At 37.8% G+C, this 22646-nt stretch overlaps 1 protein-coding gene across 4 annotated transcripts in view; it reads left to right on the forward strand.

Moving 5' to 3' along the window:
* lgr4 (leucine-rich repeat containing G protein-coupled receptor 4) overlaps nucleotides 1-17320 on the forward strand; it is a 106830-nt gene extending 89510 nt beyond the window's left edge. For all 4 annotated transcript variants that reach the window (XM_069905252.1, XM_069905242.1, XM_069905257.1 and 1 more), the window contains 3 exons: nucleotides 928-1052; nucleotides 9343-9417; nucleotides 13459-17320. In XM_069905252.1, the coding sequence (XP_069761353.1) occupies nucleotides 928-1052; nucleotides 9343-9417; nucleotides 13459-14735 (1477 nt within the window). In that variant the 3' untranslated portion in view covers nucleotides 14736-17320. The remainder of the gene's footprint in view (nucleotides 1-927; nucleotides 1053-9342; nucleotides 9418-13458) is intronic.
* The last annotated feature ends 5326 nt before the right edge of the window (nucleotides 17321-22646 follow it).

Raw genomic sequence — 22646 nt, forward strand, 5'->3', positions numbered from 1 at the left:
CCATCCCCAAGTGGTCAAGCATTTTGTTCTGAAATAAATAAATAGATGGATGGATAAATAGGTCTCTCTCTCTCTCTCTCTCCCTCTTTACAGAAGTTTTAGGAATAACGAACCATTGTTTGGCAAATTAAAAGAGGATCTAATCTGTCAACTATCACAAAGGAAAATTTGGATTCTTTGTATTATATCTTATGCTATATGTGCTGCCCTTTGAATTACTTGAACACTTACCAAGTGCTTTTGGTAGGTGTCCAGGAATTATTTACGAGACCTTTCACCGCTGTCATTGATTTCCTTTTGTGCTCAAGTTTCTACATAATTCCAATACTAAATCATTGACAAAGTGCAAAGTTACGATAATTCAATTAAAGTTGTCTATGCCTGAGTTAACTCAACCTTTCATTACTTTCTTGTCAAGGTCTGATTTTTTTTTTAAAGTTTAAAAATTTCAGTCTATTTGACTACATGTAGCTTGCAATGCAAAACTGAATGGCTTGTTATAAGATTAGAGCAGCATTTTTTTTATTAGTCATTCCTGAAAGATTAATGCCTTTGAACTAATGCACATTCATCTTGCATTGTGGTCTTGTCAAAGCTAAAATTCGCATGAATGACACTCAACTTAAAAACTTTAAAGGAGTATATAATTCTATGGCTATCAGGTGATCCATAGCATTCTCTCTTGCCTGATCGGTCTGTAGAAACTTACCAATAATTATTTGAAATTCACTGCAACCCAACTTACTGAAACTTAACTACAATTTAGGAGAATAATAAACTTTGAACCTTAATTGGTAGCACATGATTCCTTGGCATTACGTACTCAACAATGCTCTCCATTATATGCAAAAGCAGAGACATAATAATTGATTAAAATGTACAAATATTTTACTTTAAAACAAGCTTGAAATGTTTTGTATTTTGCAGGACTTTGATGGTTCCGTATGCCTATCAGTGCTGTGCTTTTAGTAGCTGTGATTTCCATCAGGCTGTATATATTGAAGGCATTAAAAGCCAACAAGCCAGTATCTCACCTGTAGAAAAGAAAACTGGTAAGTGCAGTCAATTAGATGTTGAATACTTGTTTAATCTACTGGTAGTAAGCCATCAGTTTCAGGCTATCAGCAGATGTAAGACTATGTTGATACAAAGGAGGTGATTCACTGCAGAAGCACTGCTAATACTGAGCAGCCAGTGCCAAAAATATTCTCTAGATGTATTTATCTTATTCTGGTTTGAGTGTGTTGGGTGCAGATTAATGGAAACTGATTGCTATCATTTGTCAAATACAGTACAAGCAGTCCCTGGGTTAAAAACGTCCGATTGACGAACAACCTGTCGAACTGACAAGTCAACTGGAAGTAGAATGGCATCAACTTCTGGATTGAGCATGGTTGAGTCATAATTCCAATAGTAATGACCAAAAATTGTTAAATTTTATTATTATTGTGTCACCAACAGTACCCACATTGGTCCCGTATCCCCTGACAGCCTGCCACCAGCCCCACACTGATCTCTGGGAGGGAGGAGGGGGAGAAAAGAAGAAGCAGTGGCGTACGCCATCACGACTCCATTGTCAGACTATGCCACACACACGGCCTGGAGAAAGTAGCGGGTGGGCAATGGCACCAGCAGTCTGGCAGAAGGGAGGGAGGGGGGAGAAGAAGCAGCAGCAGCGTGTGCCATCACAATACCACTGTCAGACTACACCGCACACAGCCTGGGCAAAGCAGCAGGCAGGTGAGCCATGGGGGTGGGGAGGAGGGGGGGAGAGTGAGGAGCGAGCAAAGGAATGGGTGTGGGTCGGAAGGAACGAAGATGCAGGAGGGCCATGGCATACCTGTACTGTAGCCATCTCTCCATAATCTTCTGTAAGTGCTAACTTTTATGTAGTTACTTTTATTATTGCGTACAGTACTGTATTATTTCCTGTAGTATTATGTTTTGGTGTATTTTTTTAATTTATTTTTATTTTTCACACTGTGAACCATATCAATCAAAATACATACAAACATTTCCCTCTTAAATACACACAATGGCATTTTCTCCCCTTTTTTTCCTATCTTCCCTCCCCCCTTCCCAACCCCCTCCAAACCCATTAAACATTCAACATTTACAATACAATAAAACCATTAAACAATGTCATCACACAATGAAAATAAACAAGAAAATTGTGTCATCTACTTTTACACACTGGATCAAGTCATTTTGTCTTATCATTTTAGGGGGTGGAGGTCCGAGGGAAGCCCTCTCTGTTATGTTCCATGTACGGTTCCCAAAGTTGTTCAAATAATGTGACTTTATTTTTTAAATTGTATGTTATTTTTTTCCAATGGAATACATTTATTCATTTCCATGTACCATTGCTGTATTCTCAGCTCTCTTCTGATTTCCAAGTTGACATTATACATTTTTTTGCTACATCTAAGGCTATCATAATAAATCTTTTTTGCACTTCATCCAGTTTGAGGCCTAATTCCTTACTTTTTGTATTACTTAGAAGAAAGATCTCTGGATTTTTTGGTATGTTGTTTTTTGTGATTTTATTTAATACCTAATTTAGACCTTCCCAAAACCTTTTCACTTTCTCACATGCCCAAATTGCATGTACTGTTGTTCCCATTTCCTTCTTACAGCAAAAACATCTATCTGATAATGTTGGATCCCATTTTTTTTTTAACTTTTGGGGTGTGATATATAACCTGTGTAACCAATTATACTGTATCATACATAACCTTGTGTTTATTATATTCTTCATAGTTCCAGAGCGTAACTTTTCCCATGTTTCATTTTTTATCTTTATGTTTAAATCTTTTTCCCACTTTTGTTTGGGTTTATAGCTTATTTAATCATTTTCCTTCTGTTGCAGCTTGATGTTCGTTATAAATCGTTTTATTATCATTGAGTCTGTAATCACATATTCAAAGCTGCTTCCTTCTGGTAACCTCAGCCTGTTTCCCAATTTGTCCTTTAAGTAGGCATTCAGTTGATGGTATGCAAACATTGTACCATGAGTTATTCCATATTTGTACTTCATTTGTTCAAATTTTAATAAATTATTTCCCAAAAAACAATTTTCCATTCTTTTAATTCCTTTTCTCTCCCATTCTTTAAAGGAAAAGTTATCTATTGTGAAAGGGATTAGCTGATTTTGCATCAATAATAATTTTGGTAGTTGGTAATTTGTTTTTTTTTTCCTTTCTAAGTGAATCTTCTTCCATATATTGAATAAATGATGCAGTACTGGTGAGCTTTTATATTGCACCAGCTTTTCATCCCACTTATAAAGTATATGTTCTGGTACCTTCTCCCCTATTTTATCTAGCTCTGTCTTAGTCCAATCTGGTTTTTCTCTTGTCTGATAAAAATCTGATAAATACCTTAATTGTGCTGCTCTATAATAATTTTTAAAGTTTGGTAACTGCAAACCACCTTGGTTGTACCTCTCTGTTAATTTATCTAACACTATCCTCGGTTCCCCCCCCCCCCCCATCCCTCCATAAAAATTTCCTTATTATTTTCTTTAGTTCATTTAAAAAATTCTCTGTTAAGGGAAATGGTAATGATTGAAATAAGTATTGTATCCTTGGGAAGACATTCATTTTAATGCAATTTACCCTCCCTGTCAATGTTAGTGGTAATTCTTTCCAATGTTCTAAGTCTTCCTGCAATTTCTTTATTAATGACTGATAATTTAGTTTGTACAGGTGGCTTAAATTATTATCTTATCTAATACCTAGGTATCGGATTGCTTATATTTGCCATTTAAATGGGGATTCTTTTTTTAAATTCTGTATAATCCGCATTACTCATTGGCATCGCTTCACTTTTATTTGCGTTAATCTTGTACCCTGATATTTCTCCATATTCCTTCAATTTCTCATGTAGTTCCCTTATTGATATTTCTTGTTCTGTTAAGTATACTATGATGTCATCTGCAAATAAACTGATTTTATACTCCTTCTCCTTTATTTTTATCCCTTTTATTTTATTTTCTGTTCTTATCAGTTCTGCCAATGGTTCTATTGCTAAAGCGAACAGTGAGGGAGATAGCCATGTTGACCTACTTAATTTAAATTGGTTCGATACATATCCATTTACTGTCACCTTCGCTAATGGACCCTTATATAATACTTTAATCCAATTAATATATTTTTCTGGTAGATTGAACCTCTGTTATACTTTGAATAAATAATTCCATTCTACCCCGTCAAAGGCTTTTTCTGTGTCTAAAGCAACAGCCATTCTTGGCATTTTATTTCCTTGAACTGGATGAATTAAATTAATAAATTTACAGAGATTATCCGCTGTTCGTCTTTCGTCTTTCTTAATAAATCCAGTTTGTTCTTGTTTTACTATTTTTGGTATACAGTCGGCCAATCTGTTTGCTAATAATTTTGCTATTATCTTATAATCTGAATTAAATAGAGATATTGGTCTATATGATGCTGGTGTTAGTGGATCCTTCCCTGTCTTTGGTATTACTGTAATTATTGCTGTCTTACATGAATCTGGCAAGTTTTGTGTTTCTTCTATCTGGTTCGTTACTTCCAGGAGAGGAGGAATTAATAACTCTTTAAATGTTTTATAGAATTCTATTGGGAATCCATCCTCTCCAGGCATTTTATTGTTCGGCAACTTTTTTAATATATCCTGCACTTCCTCTATTTCATATGGTTTTATCACCTTATTTTGCTCCTCTTCTTGCAATTTTGACAGTTCAATTTTAGCTAAAATCTCTTCTATTTTATCATTTTCCCCATATGCTCAGTTGGTATAATTGTTCATAAAATTCCTTAAAGTTTTCATTGATCTCCGTTGGGTTCTATGTAATTTGTTTGTCCTTTTTCCTTGATGCCAATACAATTCTTTTAGCTTGTTCTGTTTTAAGTTGCCAGGCTAATATTTTGTGTGCTTTTTCTCCTAGCTCATAATACTTTTGCTTTATTTTAATTATGTTCTTCTCCATCTTATACATTTGTAATGTTTGTTTTTTTTTTGTCCACCAATTCTCTTTTTATTATATCGTCCCTTGTTGCTAGTTATTTTTCTGTACTTACTATCTCCCTTTCCAACTGTTCTATTTCCCTATTGTAGTCCTTTTTCATCTTAGTTACATAACTTACTATCTGCCCTCTAATGAAGGCTTTCATTGCATCCCATAATATCAATTTGTCTTTCACTGATTCCGTATTTATTTCGAAGTACATTTTAATTTGGCATTCAATAAATTCTCTAAATTCCCTATCTTTTTAAGTAGCATGGAGTTTAATCTCCATCTATATGATCTTGGTGGGATACCCTCCAGTTCTATTGCTAATAACAGGGGTGAGAGATCAGATAGCAATCTAGCTTTATATTAATTTTTCCTAACTCTCCCTTGAATATGGACCAACAACAAAAATATATCAATCCTTGAGTATGTTTTATGCCTACTCGAATAATATGAGTATTCCTTCTCCCTTGGGTGCTGCCTCCTCCATATATCCATAAGTTTCATTTCCTGCATTGATTTAACCATAAATTTGGCCACTTTATTCTTTTTGCTAGTCTTTTGTCCAGTTTTATCCAACATTGGATCCAAATTAAGGTTAAAGTCCCCTCCTATCAATATATTCCCCTGCGTATCTACAATCTTCAAAAAAAATCTTACAAAAACTTTTGATCCTCTTCATTAGGTACATATATATTGATCAAATTCCAGAATTCTGAATATATCTTAACTTTATCATTATATACCTCCCTGCTGGATCTATTATTTCCTCCTCTATTTTGATTGGTACATTTTTATTTATTAATATAGCTACACCTCTGGCTTTTGAGTTATATGATGCTGCTGTTACGTGCCCTACCCAGTCTCTCCTTAATTTATTATGTTCCACTTCAGTTAGATGTGTTTCCTGCACAAATGCTATGTCTGTTTTTTTCTTTTTTCAGGAAATTTAATAGCCTTTTTCGTTTAATTTGGTTATGTATTCAATTAATATTTATAGTCATATATTTCAACATGGGCATCTCATATTCTGTTTACACCTCATTTCTGTTTCCTCACCACCACCTTCCCCATTTTCATCTCTCAGTTTTCCCTTTTTGAACTCAATGTATGACAGCATTTTTAAAACATAAAATACTTCAACAACTCCCACATCTAAAATTCCCTTAACCCCAAATGTCGTCTCCGCCCCCTCTCTGAGTTGCCCCTTGTCCCTTGCCGGGCAACCACAACTGCCCTCTCCATTTGGATTGCAAACCCATTCGCAAGTGTCAACTGATTTCACAGTGACTGTTATTCTCTCCCACCAACCCACTCCAGAAAAGACTTTTATCTTCACATATAACAAAGCTCACCCTCTTTCCCTCCCCCTAACTTCCTTTCTTCCCTTTTCTTTCCCTTTAGTTCTTACTTATACATTATTTTTACATCTTTATATGTATTTTGTCGTCGTTCTTCGTTCTTGTTACATCTCTTCATCTCTCCTTCTGTCCTGCAGGCGTTCTGCAAATTCTCGTGTTTCCTCCAGATCTGAGAACAGTCTGTTTTGCTCCCCCGGGATAAATATTTTAAGCACAGCTGGATATCTTAACATAAATTTATAACATTTTTTCCTTAGGATCGATTTTGCTATATTAAACTTCTTCCTCTTCCTTAAGAGTTCAAAACTTATGTCTGGGTAAAAAAAAAAATAATTTGACCCTTGTATTCCAATGTTTTTTTTTTGTCTTCTGCAATTTTATTTCTTGCCCTATCCAGTATATTTTTTCTTGTCGTGTATCTTAGAAATTTTACTAAAACGGATCTTGGTTTTTGCTGTGTCTGTGGTTTCGGAGCTAGTGTTCTGTGTTCCCTTTCTATATCCATTCCTTCCTGTATTTCTGGCATTCCCAGGACCTTTGGGATCCATTCTTTTATAAATTATTTCATATTTCTGCCTTCTTCATCTTCCTTTTGGCCCACTATCTTTATGTTGTTTCGCCTACTATAGTTTTCCATTATATCAATCTTCTGAGCTAACAACTCTTGTTTAACTTTTTTGTCACTTTCTTCCAATTTTCTTCTTAAGTCATTCACTTCCATTTCTACAGCCATTTCTCGTTCTTCCACATTTTCTAATCTTTTCCCTATTTCTGTCATGACCAGCTCCATTCTATTCACTTTTTCTTCTGTACTTTTCATTTTTCTTTTAATTTCACTAAATTCTAATGTCAACCATTCTTGAAAAATTTTTTTATCTATAATACTGTCCATCTATTTTACCTTCTATTTCTCTGTACAGAGCTTGGTCGTCTTCTTCCTCCCCTTCTATGTCTGTACCTGTGTTTGTGTCTTCTACTTCTCTTCCTTGTATCTATCTCTCTTCTGACTTTCTTGTTGAGTTGCTTGCCTCACTTTGCTGGGCTTCTTCTTGCTTTTGGTCCTCTTCTTCTGTGCTAGTTATCTGTTGGGCCTCCTGTTGCTGTTCTTCTTTCCTCTCACTCCCTTTCCTGTCGCTTTCCTCTTTTTCCAGCTGAGAGCCCTGGTGTCGGGCATCCCTCACCTGGTCACGCTGTATTTGCTCGCTCCTCAGCTGGGCCCCCCCTCCCGTCAGTGTTCTCTTTTTCCTTAGTGAGCGCATGCGCAGTTGCGCGCTTTTGTTTGGCTCAGAGAGCCATTTTTGCAGTCCGGCAGTCGGGAGATCGTGACTCTGTGGGGTTGTCACCAACCTTGGGGAATGGGCTCTTTTCTCCACGATGGCTCCCTGTTTCTTCATGCAGGTAAGGCCCTCTCCTTTCTCTTCTGGCATCTTTTCTTCTTTTTTTCCTGTTGTTCTAACTTTTTCCTTCTTGGGTGCCATTTTCTTTCTTTTCTCCACAACTTTATCTTTTATTTGTTATGTTTTGTGTTTCTTGAACTTTGTCTTTTCTTCACTTTATTTCTTCTTTTCTGGAGAGGGCTGGTATTCTCCTACCGGCCACTACTCCATCACGTGACTCCTTTGTTTTAGTGTATTGACGCTAAATAAGGACCATATATACCTGTTCCGACTTGCATACAAATTCAAATTAAAGACAGACCGAGGAAATGGAACTCTCAACCTGGGGACTGCCTGTAAAACCCCTGGTATCCATCACTTATGGGGATTGGTAGATGCCGGTTGAATGGATTTTCCAGTTGCTTGAGATTGTGTGTTGCGTGAATTCATGAACAAACAATGAGGCACAGCAATTTTCTTGTTTTTTTTCTCTTTTTTTTTTGCCAGTGGCTTGAATTCTGGATAACAAGAGTTTTACTGTCTACCATTATCATTGTCATAATATGAATAATGATCAAAATGTACTTCTAGTCATCCAGCAATTGTCATGTTTTTCTCTGGTGCTCCATGCATGTTGGACTCTGATTTCTTGATTTCTCATTGGGGCATGAAATCAAGCAGTATCTAAAGTAGTCATTTGATCTAAATACAACAAGGACATTACCTGGATCACTAAAATTACTGGTTATTCAAAATCTTTTTTGGAATTGGATAACTTAATGTTGATTCCCACAACCAATTAATTTATAAAGTCTAAGGGAGAAAAAAAATAGCCAACGCTCATTGTGAATCACCCTGATCCATCACTTTGCTGTTTTTCTCCCCCCAAAAAAGATGATTGGCAGTGCAGTCCAACACAATGCTATTGATCCCTGGGACTAAATCTTCCACAGTAATCTACTCAATAGAATATTGTCAGATGTGGAATCCAAATGTATATTTTGCCTCTCAGATAGGTTGTAGTTGTTTCACAAATTACCAATTAGTAATATGGCAATTCTGTTCATAACACTGAACATCTTTAACATTTTTCAATTCTTACACATTCTTCTGTCCTCTTTAAAATATGTGATTCTGTTCATCTGTCTGTCTTGTTACTCCATGTGCTCCTATTCATTTTCTTGCAGGTTTGGATATCTTGTCAATTTCAACATGACATTCTTAAATCAATTATGTTTGCACTATTTGCTGTTTCACAAACGCAGTCTTGACTGATCTGCAAAATTTGTTTCCCAGGGTTATCAAATCATTATACTTGGATCAAAACTCAGATATTCTCTACCTTAAAGCATAGTGCAAGTAGCTGCAGTACTTCAAGGCAGCTTGCTGACAACACCTTATCAAGAACTGCTAGAAGTTTGACATAAATGTTCTTGTTGGTGACATCATAGAAACATAGAAGATAGGAGCAGGAGTAGGTCATTCGACCCTTCGAGCCTGCTCCGCCATTCAACGAGATCATGGCTGATCTTAAAGTTCATGATAGCTTGATGAATTATGTAAAAATGTAAGAGGATTTGGAGAAAATTCACCTAACCTCTATCTCTTCCAGGCCAAAATGCTGACTATGAAGTTAAGAATGATGAAGAAAGGATTCAGTCGATAGTGCATTGCAATCCATCTCCAGGTACTTAACAAAGTGTTGCATTGAAATTATTTTGCGCATGTTTGTGGGTAACTGCCATTAAAAAGATTGAATGCCAGTTTTCTGGGTTTTTTTGCATGCTATTTCAAGTATCAAATAGCAGTAGTTTGAAGTCTTGGTTTGTCAATAGAACTGCTGGCTGTACATGAATAGATAAGAACTTTTTTACTTAGAGCCTCTGGCAGTCTGATTTTTATTTTGTAGTTAATTTAGAATCTGAAGTAGCTACTGCAGTGAGAATTGGTGCATTCCATTGCAAATATAAACTTTTATAGAAGCGGTTCTTATAATGTTTTTTAAAAGTGTGCATTTTCTCTTGCATTTATATCTGTTTTCTATTGCTGGGGTATTATTTTTGCGGTGTTGATCACTTTCTTTCGGTTTAGTCTCTTATTTTTCTCCAAGTTGTATGGCATGTAGTGCAACTGGTCAACTGCTACTTCACAGGGCCAAAGGTATAATAAGTTCAAGTGCAGTCTAGGTAGAATTTGCACATTTATCCTGTGACCACATTTGTTTCTTCTGAGTTCTCTGGTCTCTTCTAATTTCCCAATACTTTGGAAATTTAATAAATCATTAAATGAGTGATAGAATCTGAAGGTGAGGAGATGGGGCATTGATGAGAATGTGGGGAAAAAAAAATGGGATTAATGTGGGATTCGTCCAAATAGGTAATTAATGGTTGGTCTGGACTTTTCAAGAAGAGCCTCTTTTGCTGCTGAATCACTCTGCCTCCTGTGGTGGCTGTGCTCACCTGTAGAGTACATAACAAGTTCAATCCACTTACTGGAGGGATAGTTTTCCTAAGGATACATACACTTTGCTCTTCTCTCTCCCCCAATCTAACCTCCTTAAATTCATGAATTTAGAGGATTGCTATTACCTAATAGCCTGAATATGCCTGAGGTTGTCTGATCTCACCAAGTCCTGTAAGTTTCTGTGAGGGGTGCTGGACAAAGTGGTGACTCTCTCGTCCTTTTTCCACTGGCATCCCAATTAATTGGCCGTTCAGGGTCCCAGGATAGGAAGCTGTTTGTGCTGTTTCCACTGGGCAACCTTGAACCGGGACACTGACTGCTTTTCCACTGAACACAACTCATCCCAGGGGATAGGAGAGCCTACCTTCAACCAGAAGTGGGTGACTTTCTGCTGTCCTTTTCCACTGGTTTAATCGGCACGTCAGTGTCAGCTGACGCTGGGGAGATGAGTAGGGGTTGAAGCCGTCAATTCCCAGCCTGATTTGACGCCAGCGTGCTAATTGTTTTCTTTTTCCACTGGACCTGTTTGAATCAATTCCTGGGAAAAGGTGCCACTGGAAAAGGGGCTTCTGTCTGCCTTATGGGAGACAAAAGTTAAAGAATTTTATATGTTACATTCTAAATGTAGTATTAAGTGACAATAACAATACAGCTGTTCTTATAATTCATAAGAAAGAATGACTTGAGTCAGTCAGACAAAATTTATTTACTTAGCTCTATTCATTTATAAACAATCTTCATTACTCAGTGTCTTTCCAGCATTTTCTGTTTTTGTCTATCTGTGGAAAGAGAAACAGTTAGATTTTCAATTCTGGCAAAGTGCCACCGATCTGAAGTGTTAACCTCCACAGATTTTGCCTGACCTGAGGTTTTTGACCATTTTCTAAAATATTTGCAATTTATTGTACACTTTCATTTGATGCAAAATGGTAAACTGCCTTAATCTTGCTTTCTGGAACTCCCTTCTCGCCATGTCTATTCTTTTCCCCCCAATGTTTTCAACATTCTGGCATTCTTCCTTTGCAATTTTTTTTTGTCTCCCCTTTACCAGAAGGATCCAAGTCATTGTAATTTGTTTAGTAATTTTTTTAAAAAACAAGCTTTTCTCAGCACTTGGATGAACTGTTTTTTAAAGCAGCAATCTATCTGAGTGATCCTAGGAAGAGGATACATTTTGGCCCTCAAGCCCGTGCCACCCAATTACATCAAAATGACCTACCACCCAGTACATTTTGGAGGGTGGGAAGAAATTAAGTCGCCTGGAGGAAACCCATATGCAGACACAGGGAGAACATACAAACTCCTCACTGCCAAATTTGAGCCCTATCTCTGGTGCTGTTATAGCATTGCACTAACCATGCTGGAAACAAAAGGATACATCAATTATACAATGAATCATTGGGTTTCTACTATAAATGCATTTTATTTCAAAGAATAAACTCTGAAAACAGTACTATTTATCTTTTTAAGTTAACTTGCAAAATTAAACAGTCCACAAAATGTTTTTGCATGTAAAAGACCCTAGAGTTTCATTGTACCACACAATTCTGTTTAATGAATAATTATCACTCTGAAGCACCCTAGTTTGATGCACAAGAAGCAGTGAAAGGAATGTGTTGTTAAAATATCATTTTGGCTGTGTCAGGAAAAAAAGGTTAGAGCCAAACAACCTTTTTGATCACCGTATCTTGTGAAAGACGAGCATTTTTATGTCTCAGTAAGTAATCTGCTGCTGCGATATTCAGAAGAACCTGTCGTCTCCAGGAACCTATTATGTCAGGGATTGCTTTTTGAAGAAAAAGGGAAAGAAGCAGTTTTATTTAAGAGCTGTCTATGACAAGCTTACTTTACTAAACCAGTTTAATGTGGACAAATGTGTAGTATTGCAGTTTGAAAAGGTACTGTATTTTGGTGTGAACTTTTATTCTGGGAAGCACTTTTTCTTCAAACAGAAATGTCCATATAACTGTTTACAGCATGGAAACAGGCCATGTCGACCCTTTAAGTCCATACCGGTTCACTTGAACAACTCCACTAGCTCCTCCGCAAACATTTGGGTAAATCAGTGAATCGCCCTTCCTGGGTGGAAATGGAATTGCAGTTTACTAACAAATACCTCTATGTTGGCAATTTTCCAATCCTTTTTACCATTTTCCTTTTACAAATTAACAAATAATTATTTGATGAAAAATAGATTGAGAATTTGAGCTCAGTTTAAGAAATTCTTTGGAATGAATGGCTTTGCACTGGCTAGTCCAATTATAGATGACCATTTTTTTCAACTCTCTTTGTTGGTTGAAAGGAATGGACAAAAGTAAGTTTTATTTTAAGCCATCAAATAGAATAACAGCGCGTGCAAGCTACAATTTCACGTAAGCATTTGTAATCTTGTTCGAGAAGATTTGCCTTTTAAGCAGCTATTTTATGGTGCATTATATTTCATAGTCATTTTGCTGTGCTTTGAGGTAGCATAGAGCAGTTTCCTTACAATCAGTTAAGTGTCATTTTTGGGAAGTGAAGCCAAGGCAGTCCTTGCACAATAAATGGCAGAGTTATAGAACAAAGACCTAGTGCAAAGTACAAGAACATCGTTCCCTGAAAATGGGAAGGGTAGATGGTGGTGAAAAAAAAACATTTGGCACTTCTTGCTAAGGACATTGAGTACAAGAAGTAGGACATCCTGTTGCAACTGGTCAAGATGTTGGTGAGACCACACTTGGATGGAGCGTTGTGTGCATTTCAGGATGACTGGAAGCTGGAAAGGTGCAGAAAAGATTCACAGGCATGTTGCCAGGAATGGAGGGCTTAAGTTACAAGGAGAGACTGAAATGGCTGGGGCATTTTTTTTTCCTTCAACACAAGAGGGTGAATATAGAAGAGGTATAGAACATCATGATGGCAGAGTTAAAGTGAATGGCCACAATCTTTTTCACAGGATTGGGGAATTGTAAAACGAGAGGGCATAGATTTAAGGTGAGAGGTGAATGAATTGAAGGGGAAAGTTTTCAGAGTCTGAAGGGTATATGGAATGATCTGCCAGTGGAAATGGGAGTTGTGGGTACAAATGTAATGCTTGAAAAAAATTTTGATGGATACATGGGTAACAGGGATATGGTCCAAATGAAGGTAAATAGGACTAGCTTGGTGAAACAACTTGGCCACCATGGACAATGTGGACCAAAGAGCCATTTTCTGTGTTGTATAATTTTGTGACTGACTAATGACAGTGATTATTTATTAATAAGCTTAATTTTCTCCTTACAAGGTGCATTCAAACCATGCGAACATTTGCTGGGAAGCTGGATGATTCGTCTGACTGTGTGGTTCATCTTTCTGGTGGCATTCATTTTCAATATTCTTGTTGTTGTAACAACATTTGCATCGTGTGCTCCATTGTCTTCTGCTAAGCTGTTTGTGGGTCTGATTGCAACAGCCAATCTCTTAATGGGAATATATACCGGTATCCTGACCATTTTAGATTCCGTGTCTTGGGGAAAATTTGCTCACTTTGGTGCCTGGTGGGAGACAGGATGTGGCTGCAAAGTTGCTGGATTCCTCGCTATGTTTTCTTCTGAAGCATCTATATTTTTCCTTACCTTGGCATCCTTTGAACGGACTATGACTGCACATGACTTAATTAAAAAAGGAAAAAGCCATCGTCTGGTGCACTTTCAGGCAGCTGCTGCTTTTGCTGTTTTATTTGCTGCAGTAATAGCTTGTCTTCCATGGTTTCATATCGGAGAATTCTCAGCCTCTCCACTCTGTTTACCCTTCCCCACTGGCGAGTCTCCTTCCTTAGGTTATACAGTGACTCTCGTGTTGCTGAACTCAATAGCCTTTCTAATAATGGTCGTTGTCTACACAAAGCTCTACTGTAATTTGGAGAAGGAGGATCTTGCAGAAAATTCACAGTCAAATATGATTAAGCATGTTGCCTGGTTAATTTTCACCAACTGTATTTTCTTCTGTCCTGTTGCTTTCTTTTCATTTGCACCTCTCATCAGTGCAATCTCCATCAGTCCTGAAATAATGAAGTCTGTAACACTAATCTTCTTTCCACTCCCTGCTTGTCTGAACCCTGTTTTATATGTTTTCTTCAATCCACGATTCAAGGAAGACTGGAATATGTTAAAATGGCGCCCAAAGCAGAAAGACAAATCAATTGCAGTTACAATGAACTCTCAAAGTGGCTGTGTGACACCTGAATTTTTCTACGACTGTGGAATGTATACACACCTACATGGTAATCTCACTGTATGTGACTGTTGTGATTCATTGTTACTGACAAAACCTTCAACGTGCAAGCATTTAGTAAAGTCGCATAGCTGCCCAGCTCTGGCTGTGGTGCCATGTCAGCGGCCCAGTGGCTACTGGTCAGACTGTGGGACTCAGTCTGCTCATTCAGAATATGCTGATGAAGGGGACTCATTTGTTTCAGATAGTTCTGACCAAGTTCAGGCCTGTGGGAGGGCCTGCTTCTATCAAAGTCGGGGATTCCCTTTGGTTCACTATGCATATAATAGTCCAAGGATCAAAGACTAACTGCACAAGAACATATATGGACACTTAAAAATGATCTAATTTTTCTTGGTGTGATTTTTATTCTGGGAAGCACTTTTTCTTCAATTTGACAGTTGTTTAAAGAAAAGGGAATACAGTAGAAGTCTGAAAATTAGGACTGCTCGGGGATTGAGTCAATCTGGATTCTCGGGCAGTACTTTTAAAATTTAAGGAGGAATAAATAAGAGATAACAAGTAACTGTTGATAATTTATTAATTGTCAAATACAGTATGCATCATTTATCAAAGCAAACAGTTTGAAAGAAAAATAAAGTCACCAACCGTGGTCATTTGTTACTGCTGTGCATCTGTGACGTGCACGCATGCACACGAAAGCCAGCTAAATTTTAAAAGTTTGAGAGGATTCTTGGGTGATCTGGATTTCTGTCATCTGAATTTTTGGACTTCTACTGTAATATTCAGTAAGTTTTTTTTTTGAGCCATCTGTTCTTGCAAAAAGAAAATTACCCAAATACATTAAATGTGTGCATGCAATATAATTACAAACTTTTACAAGTGTTTGTAAACTTTTTCAAGAAGGTTTATTTTTAAAATGACTCTTTTATGGTGCATTCTATTTCCTTGTCATTTTGTTGTGTTTTGGGGCATCATTGCTGTTTGCTTGCAACTACAGTTAAATGTCATTTAATGGAAGACTCACTGCCGGTTTTTGTTTCTTTTAAGCAGTTTCCCTACTGAGTAACTTAACATTTGCCTGCACTGCAGAATAAATGGAAGCTCCACAGTTAGTGTAAACAAACTGGGTTCATTATTTGTAGCTCCTCAGGTGGTTAGGAGATGCCAAAAAAGATTTCCAAAACTGAAATTTCAGGAATGGATTGTAGATACTGTGCATATGTTTTCAAATTTGTATTGTAAATTCTTGGATTGAAAATATAAGGGGTATGATTTTATGTATTCATTTAAAGTAATGGTAACTACCTCTTAAAAAAGGTTAACTACCAGTAGCTGTTTATCTGACTATGGTCTATATTCAGTACATGGTTTTAACAATTCTTGTAAATAGTTTTGGATGTACATTATCACCATGTTATTAAAAATAAAGCAATCTTTGTAAATCCACATTGGAATGTAACTTTTTGTAGCTTTTAATGTTGAAGGGAATATAAATATTGTGATTTTAACCAAAATGTACAATAGTAAAATGTTTTACAATCTTGCATTTTTAATTGTTTTTATGATTGCAAAACTCAGTCTTCACATGTTCATTTTAAAACACGAAAGTCTGCAGACACCTTGGTTGAAGTAAAAACACTTCGTATAGTACTTTAAATAGCAAAGATGAAGACACATAACCAATGTTTTGGGCTTGACCCTGAAAGGTTGATTATTTCTCTTTATCTTTCCTATATAAAGGACACTGTTTGACCTGTTGAGTTTCTCCAGCCTTGTGTTTTTACTCACAAATTTATTGTCTTGAGTATAGCTAAGAATTTTAGTAAATATATAACTGGTTAAAGGTAAAGCACTCTTTTCAAAAGCAACACATTACAGATGTTGAACCTGTTTGGGCAATGACATTAAGTTGAAGGGAATTTCCTGCAAGACATTAATTGTGTTGGTTGCAGGCAGAATTAAGGAGTTCAAACTTGTCTCAAAATGGTACACATATTTTAGCTACCAAATCAGTTTAAAAAAAAAACATACTTTCTAAAATTTGGGCTGTTTGGGCTTTTAACAGTAGAAACTTAGGAAGTCAAGAAATTCTGAGCTAAAAGTTTTTTTTTCAGGTAGTATATGGAGCCTGGGTACCTGGAGTTATTTTCTCTGCCTGTGCTATTCCAATATTGTAGTCATGTTATCAAGACATTTAACTGTTTCATTAATTTTGTTGGGATGGCAATTTTTTTTTTAATCGGTAGAATGCACCTGCACAAGACATCAACAGTTTAGAATGCAGGGGTTTTAGTAGATGAGTGTTCTTCAGTTTGGACTGTACACAAAAGAATTTTCTTGTTCTGTTGAAAATTGGCTGCCCAAGATTTGAGAATAATATAATTTATTTTTTTTAAACACATTTCAGGATGGCATAGTTTAATCAAATAGGCTCAAAGATGGAAGGGATATCTATAATGTAATGCAATATTTTTTTCCATTTGCTTTTGCTCCCAATTTACAAGGAGTGAAAAACAAAATGTGAAATCTTGAAGGGGGCTTTAATGCGTTTTTTTTTCCAGAAGGGTCAATTGGCTAAGTAAAGGGAAAAAAGGTACTATTTATCAGGTACAAAATACCCAAATGAGAAATAACAAAAATATGCAACAGTTTAGCTTTGTCATTTTGGCCTGTTAAGGAAGGGTTTTTGGGTTAGACGAGGTACAAAATGAGATGGGGAATTATTATTGAGGTAGCGTCCTTTCTCAATGGGGCAAAGAAGGGTTAATAACCACCATGCTTTTGTGCGATCATGTTTTTGGAAGCAGTTTATTTGAAATTCCAGTTGCATGTTAAATAATGCGTGCATTCAAAACCTTTTTTACAGCTTTTGAGATGTTCTGTGCAATGTACTTTCACTACCATTAAAATTTATTTTTTTTATTCAATGACCCACGGTGAGAAACTTGTTTATTGTATCCATAATTTGGGAAATCAGACCATTGGTTAAACTGCCAATGACTTATACAACGCATTTACAGATTCTACATTTTCTAATACTTAGCGTGTTGCTGGGTGTTAATGTGAAATATGAGCACCCTGTCAAATCTTTTGTTCATAATATAGTTCCACTAACTGATGCCAAAGGTAAAAATAAGAGACATTTTGAAGATATCTGCTCAAAATGATCTTTTTTTTAAGTAAAAGTCGAGTCTTATCAGCAAAAGTTGGTTGTTTTTGGCTTGTTTTTTTCTCTCAGCAGGTGTGAGTCAATGCTTCACTGCACCAAAGACGTTGGTCAATCCTAACGTTGGGTTGGCTTCAAAATTATTGCTGTGACTACTTGGATATCCTCTGGGTGCTCTAATTTCCAACCACATCCCAAAAGTGCACAGGATGCCAGAATAATTGGTAACTACAAATTGTCCCAGTGAGTGAAAGAAACCAAGGATCGTTGCTAAGAGTTTGGGAAGCTCGTTTTTAAAGAGATTATTTTGGGATGAATGTGAATGGGTAGTTGGTGTAGACTCAGTGAGCCCAAATGTCTATTTCTGTGTGGTATGGCTGGCCTTTTTTTTAATAAAACACCAATACATTTAGGAAGGCATTCAAATTATCCTGAGCATTGGAAAATTAATTAACTTCATTTTCTTTCGAACAAACTTTTTAAGTGCAAAGTTGCACAACAAATATAGTGTAACATGAATGTTTTGTAAATTTTTACACATTACAGTATGTTCTATGCTGTTTATTACTGTTACCTAACATTTTTCAAAAAAAAGATAAATGTGTTTAATGTAAACCTTTGAATTTTAAAGATTTTTTTGACATAAGGATATTTGAATGCTGGTTTATGGTTTAATTATAAAGTTACAATGTGTCTGACCTCTGCCTCGTCCATTGTCAGGGAGAAGCTAAATGTAAACTTGAGGAACAACATGTATTTCCTGAATAGCCTTAAACTTAATGGCATGAACATCAAGATTTTTTTGCCCCATTTTATGTAACCTGCCCCACCTCTATCTGGTTTCATCTCTTTACCTATTGTACATTTTTCTTTCTAACTTGTATTGGACAGGTGAGAGGTCACATTGACATCTCCACCTCTTGCCTGTCCAGTACACTCTAACTTCATGGCCTCTCCCCAAGCTTCCTTCTCCCTTCATACACGCAATATCATACATATATGATACCTTAGTATTGACAAAGGGTCCTGACCTGAAAGGTTGACTGACCATTTCCACCATGGATGCTGTCTGACCTGCTGAGTACCAGCAGCTCATTGTTTGCAACAGTTTCAATGAAGGCCTGACTTGTGTTAAATTGATACTATGTTACAAAAAGACTATTTTTTTTTTCTTTGGCTTGGCTTCGCGGACGAAGATTTATGGAGGGGGTAAAAGTCCACGTCAGCTGCAGGCTCGTTTGTGGCTGACAAGTCCGATGCGGGACAGGCAGACACGGTTGCAGCGGCTGCAGGGGAAAAATGGTTGGTTGGGGTTGGGTGTTGGGTTTTTCCTCCTTTGCCTTTTGTCAGTGAGGTGGGCTCTGCGGTCTTCTTCAAAGGAGGTTGCTGCCCGCCAAACTGTGAGGCGCCAAGATGCACGGTTTGAGGCGATATCAGCCCACTGGCGGTGGTCAATGTGGCAGGCACCAAGAGATTTCTTTAGGTAGTCCTTGTACCTTTTCTTTGGTGCACCTCTGTCACGGTGGCCAGTAGAGAACTCGCCATATAACACGATCTTGGGAAGGCGATGGTCCTCCATTCTGGAGACGTGACCCACCCAGCGCAGCTGGATCTTCAGCAGCGTGGACTCGATGCTGTCGACCTCTGCCATCTTGAGTACTTCGAAGTTAGGGATGAAAGCGCTCCAATGGACGTTGAGGATGGAGCGGAGACAACGCTGGTGGAAGCGTTCTAGGAGCCGTAGGTGATGCCGGTAGAGGACCCATGATTCGGAGCCGAACAGGAGTGTGGGTATGACAACGGCTCTGTATACGCTTATCTTTGTGAGGTTTTTCAGTTGGTTGTTTTTCCAGACTCTTTTGTGTAGTCTTCCAAAGGCGCTATTTGCCTTGGCGAGTCTGTTGTCTATCTCATTGTCGATCCTTGCATCTGATGATATGGTGCAGCCGAGATAGGTAAACTGGTTGACCGTTTTGAGTTTTGTGTGCCCGATGGAGATGTGGGGGGGCTGGTAGTCATGGTGGGGAGCTGGCTGATGGAGGACCTCAGTTTTCTTCAGGCTGACTTCCAGGCCAAACACTTTGGCAGTTTCCGCAAAGCAGGACGTCAAGCGCTAAAGAGCTGGCTCTGAATGGGCAACTAAAGCGGCATCGTCTGCAAAGAGTAGTTCACGGACAAGTTTCTCTTGTGTCTTGGTGTGAGCTTGCAGGCGCCTCAGATTGAAGAGACTGCCATCCGTGCGGTACCGGATGTAAACAGCGTCTTCATTGTTGAGGTCTTTCATGGATTGGTTCAGCATCATGCTGAAGAAGATTGAAAAGAGGGTTGGTGCGAGAACACAGCCTTGCTTCACGCCATTGTTAATGGAGAAGGGTTCAGAGAGCTCATTGCTGTATCTGACCCGATCTTGTTGGTTTTCGTGCAGTTGGATAATCATGTTGAGGAACTTTGGGGGACATCCGATGCGCTCTAGTATTTGCCAAAGCCCTTTCCTGCTCACAGTGTCGAAGGCTTTGGTGAGGTCAACATAGGTGATGTAGAGTCCTTTGTTCTCTGCACTTTTCTTGGAGCTGTCTGAGGGCAAAGACCATGTCAGTAGTTCCTCTGTTTGCGCGAAAGCTGCACTGTGATTCTGGGAGAATATTCTCGGCAACACTAGGTATTATTCTATTTAGTAGAATCCTAGCGAAGATTTTGCCTGCAATGGAGAGCAGCGTGATTCCCCTGTAGTTTGAGCAATCTGATTTCTCACCTTTGTTTTTGTACAGGGTAATGATGGTGGCATCACGAAGGTCCTGAGGTAGTTTTCCTTGGTCCCAACAAAGCTTGAAAAACTTTCCATCACTATATGTATGTCAGTACATAGCTCTGAAAAATGTTACATTTTCACAGTAACAAAAAAACAGTATAGCTTGTGCAGTAAAAACTACACTTTAATTTTTTTTTCAAAAGTTAGTGTATGCAATTTTGCATACCAGTTTAGAGTTGAAGGAACCTAATCAATAAGAACAGAGAATGCACGTACATCACTGGAACTCCTCTTGGGAAGTGCAGCTGGATAAAAGAGTGAAGTGTCATCAGGAGAGCATTTAAGGACCAGTGGCCATAAGTAAATTATGCTTAAAATAGTTGTGGTAAAAGGTAGCATTGGTCCACAAGAGAGTCACAAAGATAATTTTGATGGCATTCAACAGGTTGATTTGGAGAGGCTGTTTGAAGGTAAAGGGTCATTTGGCAAGGATAAGGAGAGTTTAGGGACAGCACATTTCTGTTAAGGGTGAAGGGCAAGGCTGGTGAGATGAGGAGGCCAACAATGACAAGATGTTGAGTCTCTGTCAGGAAAAAAAGAGAAGGCATTTGTCAATAATAGAGCAAATTTCTGATGTAGTACAGAGGATGTAAGAGTTCACCTAAAGGGGAAATGAGTAACTCGGAAGAGAATAAGACCCCTTGAAAATGAACATGGTTATCCACGTGTGAAGCCACAAAAGATGAAGTAAGTCCTAAATGAATATTTCATATCTGTATTTATTGTGGTTAAAGAAGAGGTCAGGTAAATAAACAGTGATGCCTTGAAGAGAATCCACATTACAGAAAAGTTTTGATAGCACAGCTTTGTGCCATACAAATTTAAGTTTTTGAAGAGTTGACCAAGAATATTAATGGGGGTAGGGTGGTATATATGGTTTACATAGACTCTAGCAAGGCCATTGAAAAGGTCCTGCTTTGTGGACAGGTGCAGAAGGACAAATCACATTGGATGCAGGGTGAGCTGGCCAACTGGATACAGAATTGACTTGAAGTTTGGAGAGAGAGTATGGTAACTGAGAGTAATCACTCAGATTGGAGGCCTGAGACCAGGGTATGTTGTAGGGATTAGTGCTGGAACCACTGTTGCTTGTCATCTGTGTTAATGATTTGGATGACAATGTCGTTAGCCTAGTAAGTTTGCAGATGACACCAAAATTGACCATATAGTGTACATTGGTTATCAAAGATAATGATTGGATTTAGATAAACAAAGTGGACCAAGGTGTTGGACTTTCATCAGTTAGACCAAATCAAGACTTGAATGTTGAAAGGTAGGGCTGGAAGAATGATGTGAAATAGTGACTTAAGATATTGACGAATAGTTTCATGAAACTGACAACACTGGTAGATGTTGAAAATCGTGTTACAATTGTGAGATTGCACTTGGAGTATTGTGCAGTTCTGTTATAGGAATGATTCACAAGCAAGTTACTGGGACTGGTGGCTTGAATTATAATGAGAGGTTAAATAGGCTGGGACTTTTTTTTCCCTGGAGCACAAGGAGAAGGGAACGATTAAAAATGGACCTGAATGGCATGTTTTTCATATGGAGTGATGGATATACAGTATGAAATTAGCTGCAGAGGAAATGGTGGGCAGAGACAATGTAATATTTAAGACATTCAGACAAGTTCATGGATAAGAAAGGTTGAGTGGGATATGGAGTAAATGGGATTGACAGGATGCGTGGATGCATTTTGCTGAAGGGCTTGTTTCCATGCTGTCGAGCCCTGACTCTAAAACAAGACAGAGGAGCAATGTCATGTCAAGTGACCCTCAAGCCAAGTCTATTCCACACTTGTTTATCATAGCTTTCAACTGCACTATGAACAACTTTTTATTCATTTCAGCTGTGAATATATTCAGTGACTGCACAGGTTATACACATCTGTTTAGCAAATTAGTCTGGTGAATCATTTTTGAACATCCTCCAATGCAGGTAGGTGCTTAAATTGTGCCATTTTAGTCTCTTGTTCTCCAGGTCTGAATTCATCAATATCAAGTGCCATTATAGGGTTATTACTCCAGGAAATCACCAAGTTACAACAGGAGCCTGTTCCTAAAAAAAATGTTTGAAAGTTGGAGATGAACAACCATGAAATTGCTGAGATGAGGGGGTGAGTAGGTGCAGGAAGAGTGGTTGACAGCTGGCCTTATTGAAGAGTTATCTTCCACAAGTGCAAAGTGATTTGATGGCAAAATCGATGATGAAAAAGGGTAGGCTTTTCAGGAATTAACAATTTAATTTTCTGTGTGAAGAGATAACAGTCTTGCTGAGC

The sequence above is a fragment of the Narcine bancroftii genome, chromosome 1 (genome assembly GCF_036971445.1).
Source record: "Narcine bancroftii isolate sNarBan1 chromosome 1, sNarBan1.hap1, whole genome shotgun sequence".
NCBI lineage: Eukaryota > Metazoa > Chordata > Chondrichthyes > Torpediniformes > Narcinidae > Narcine > Narcine bancroftii.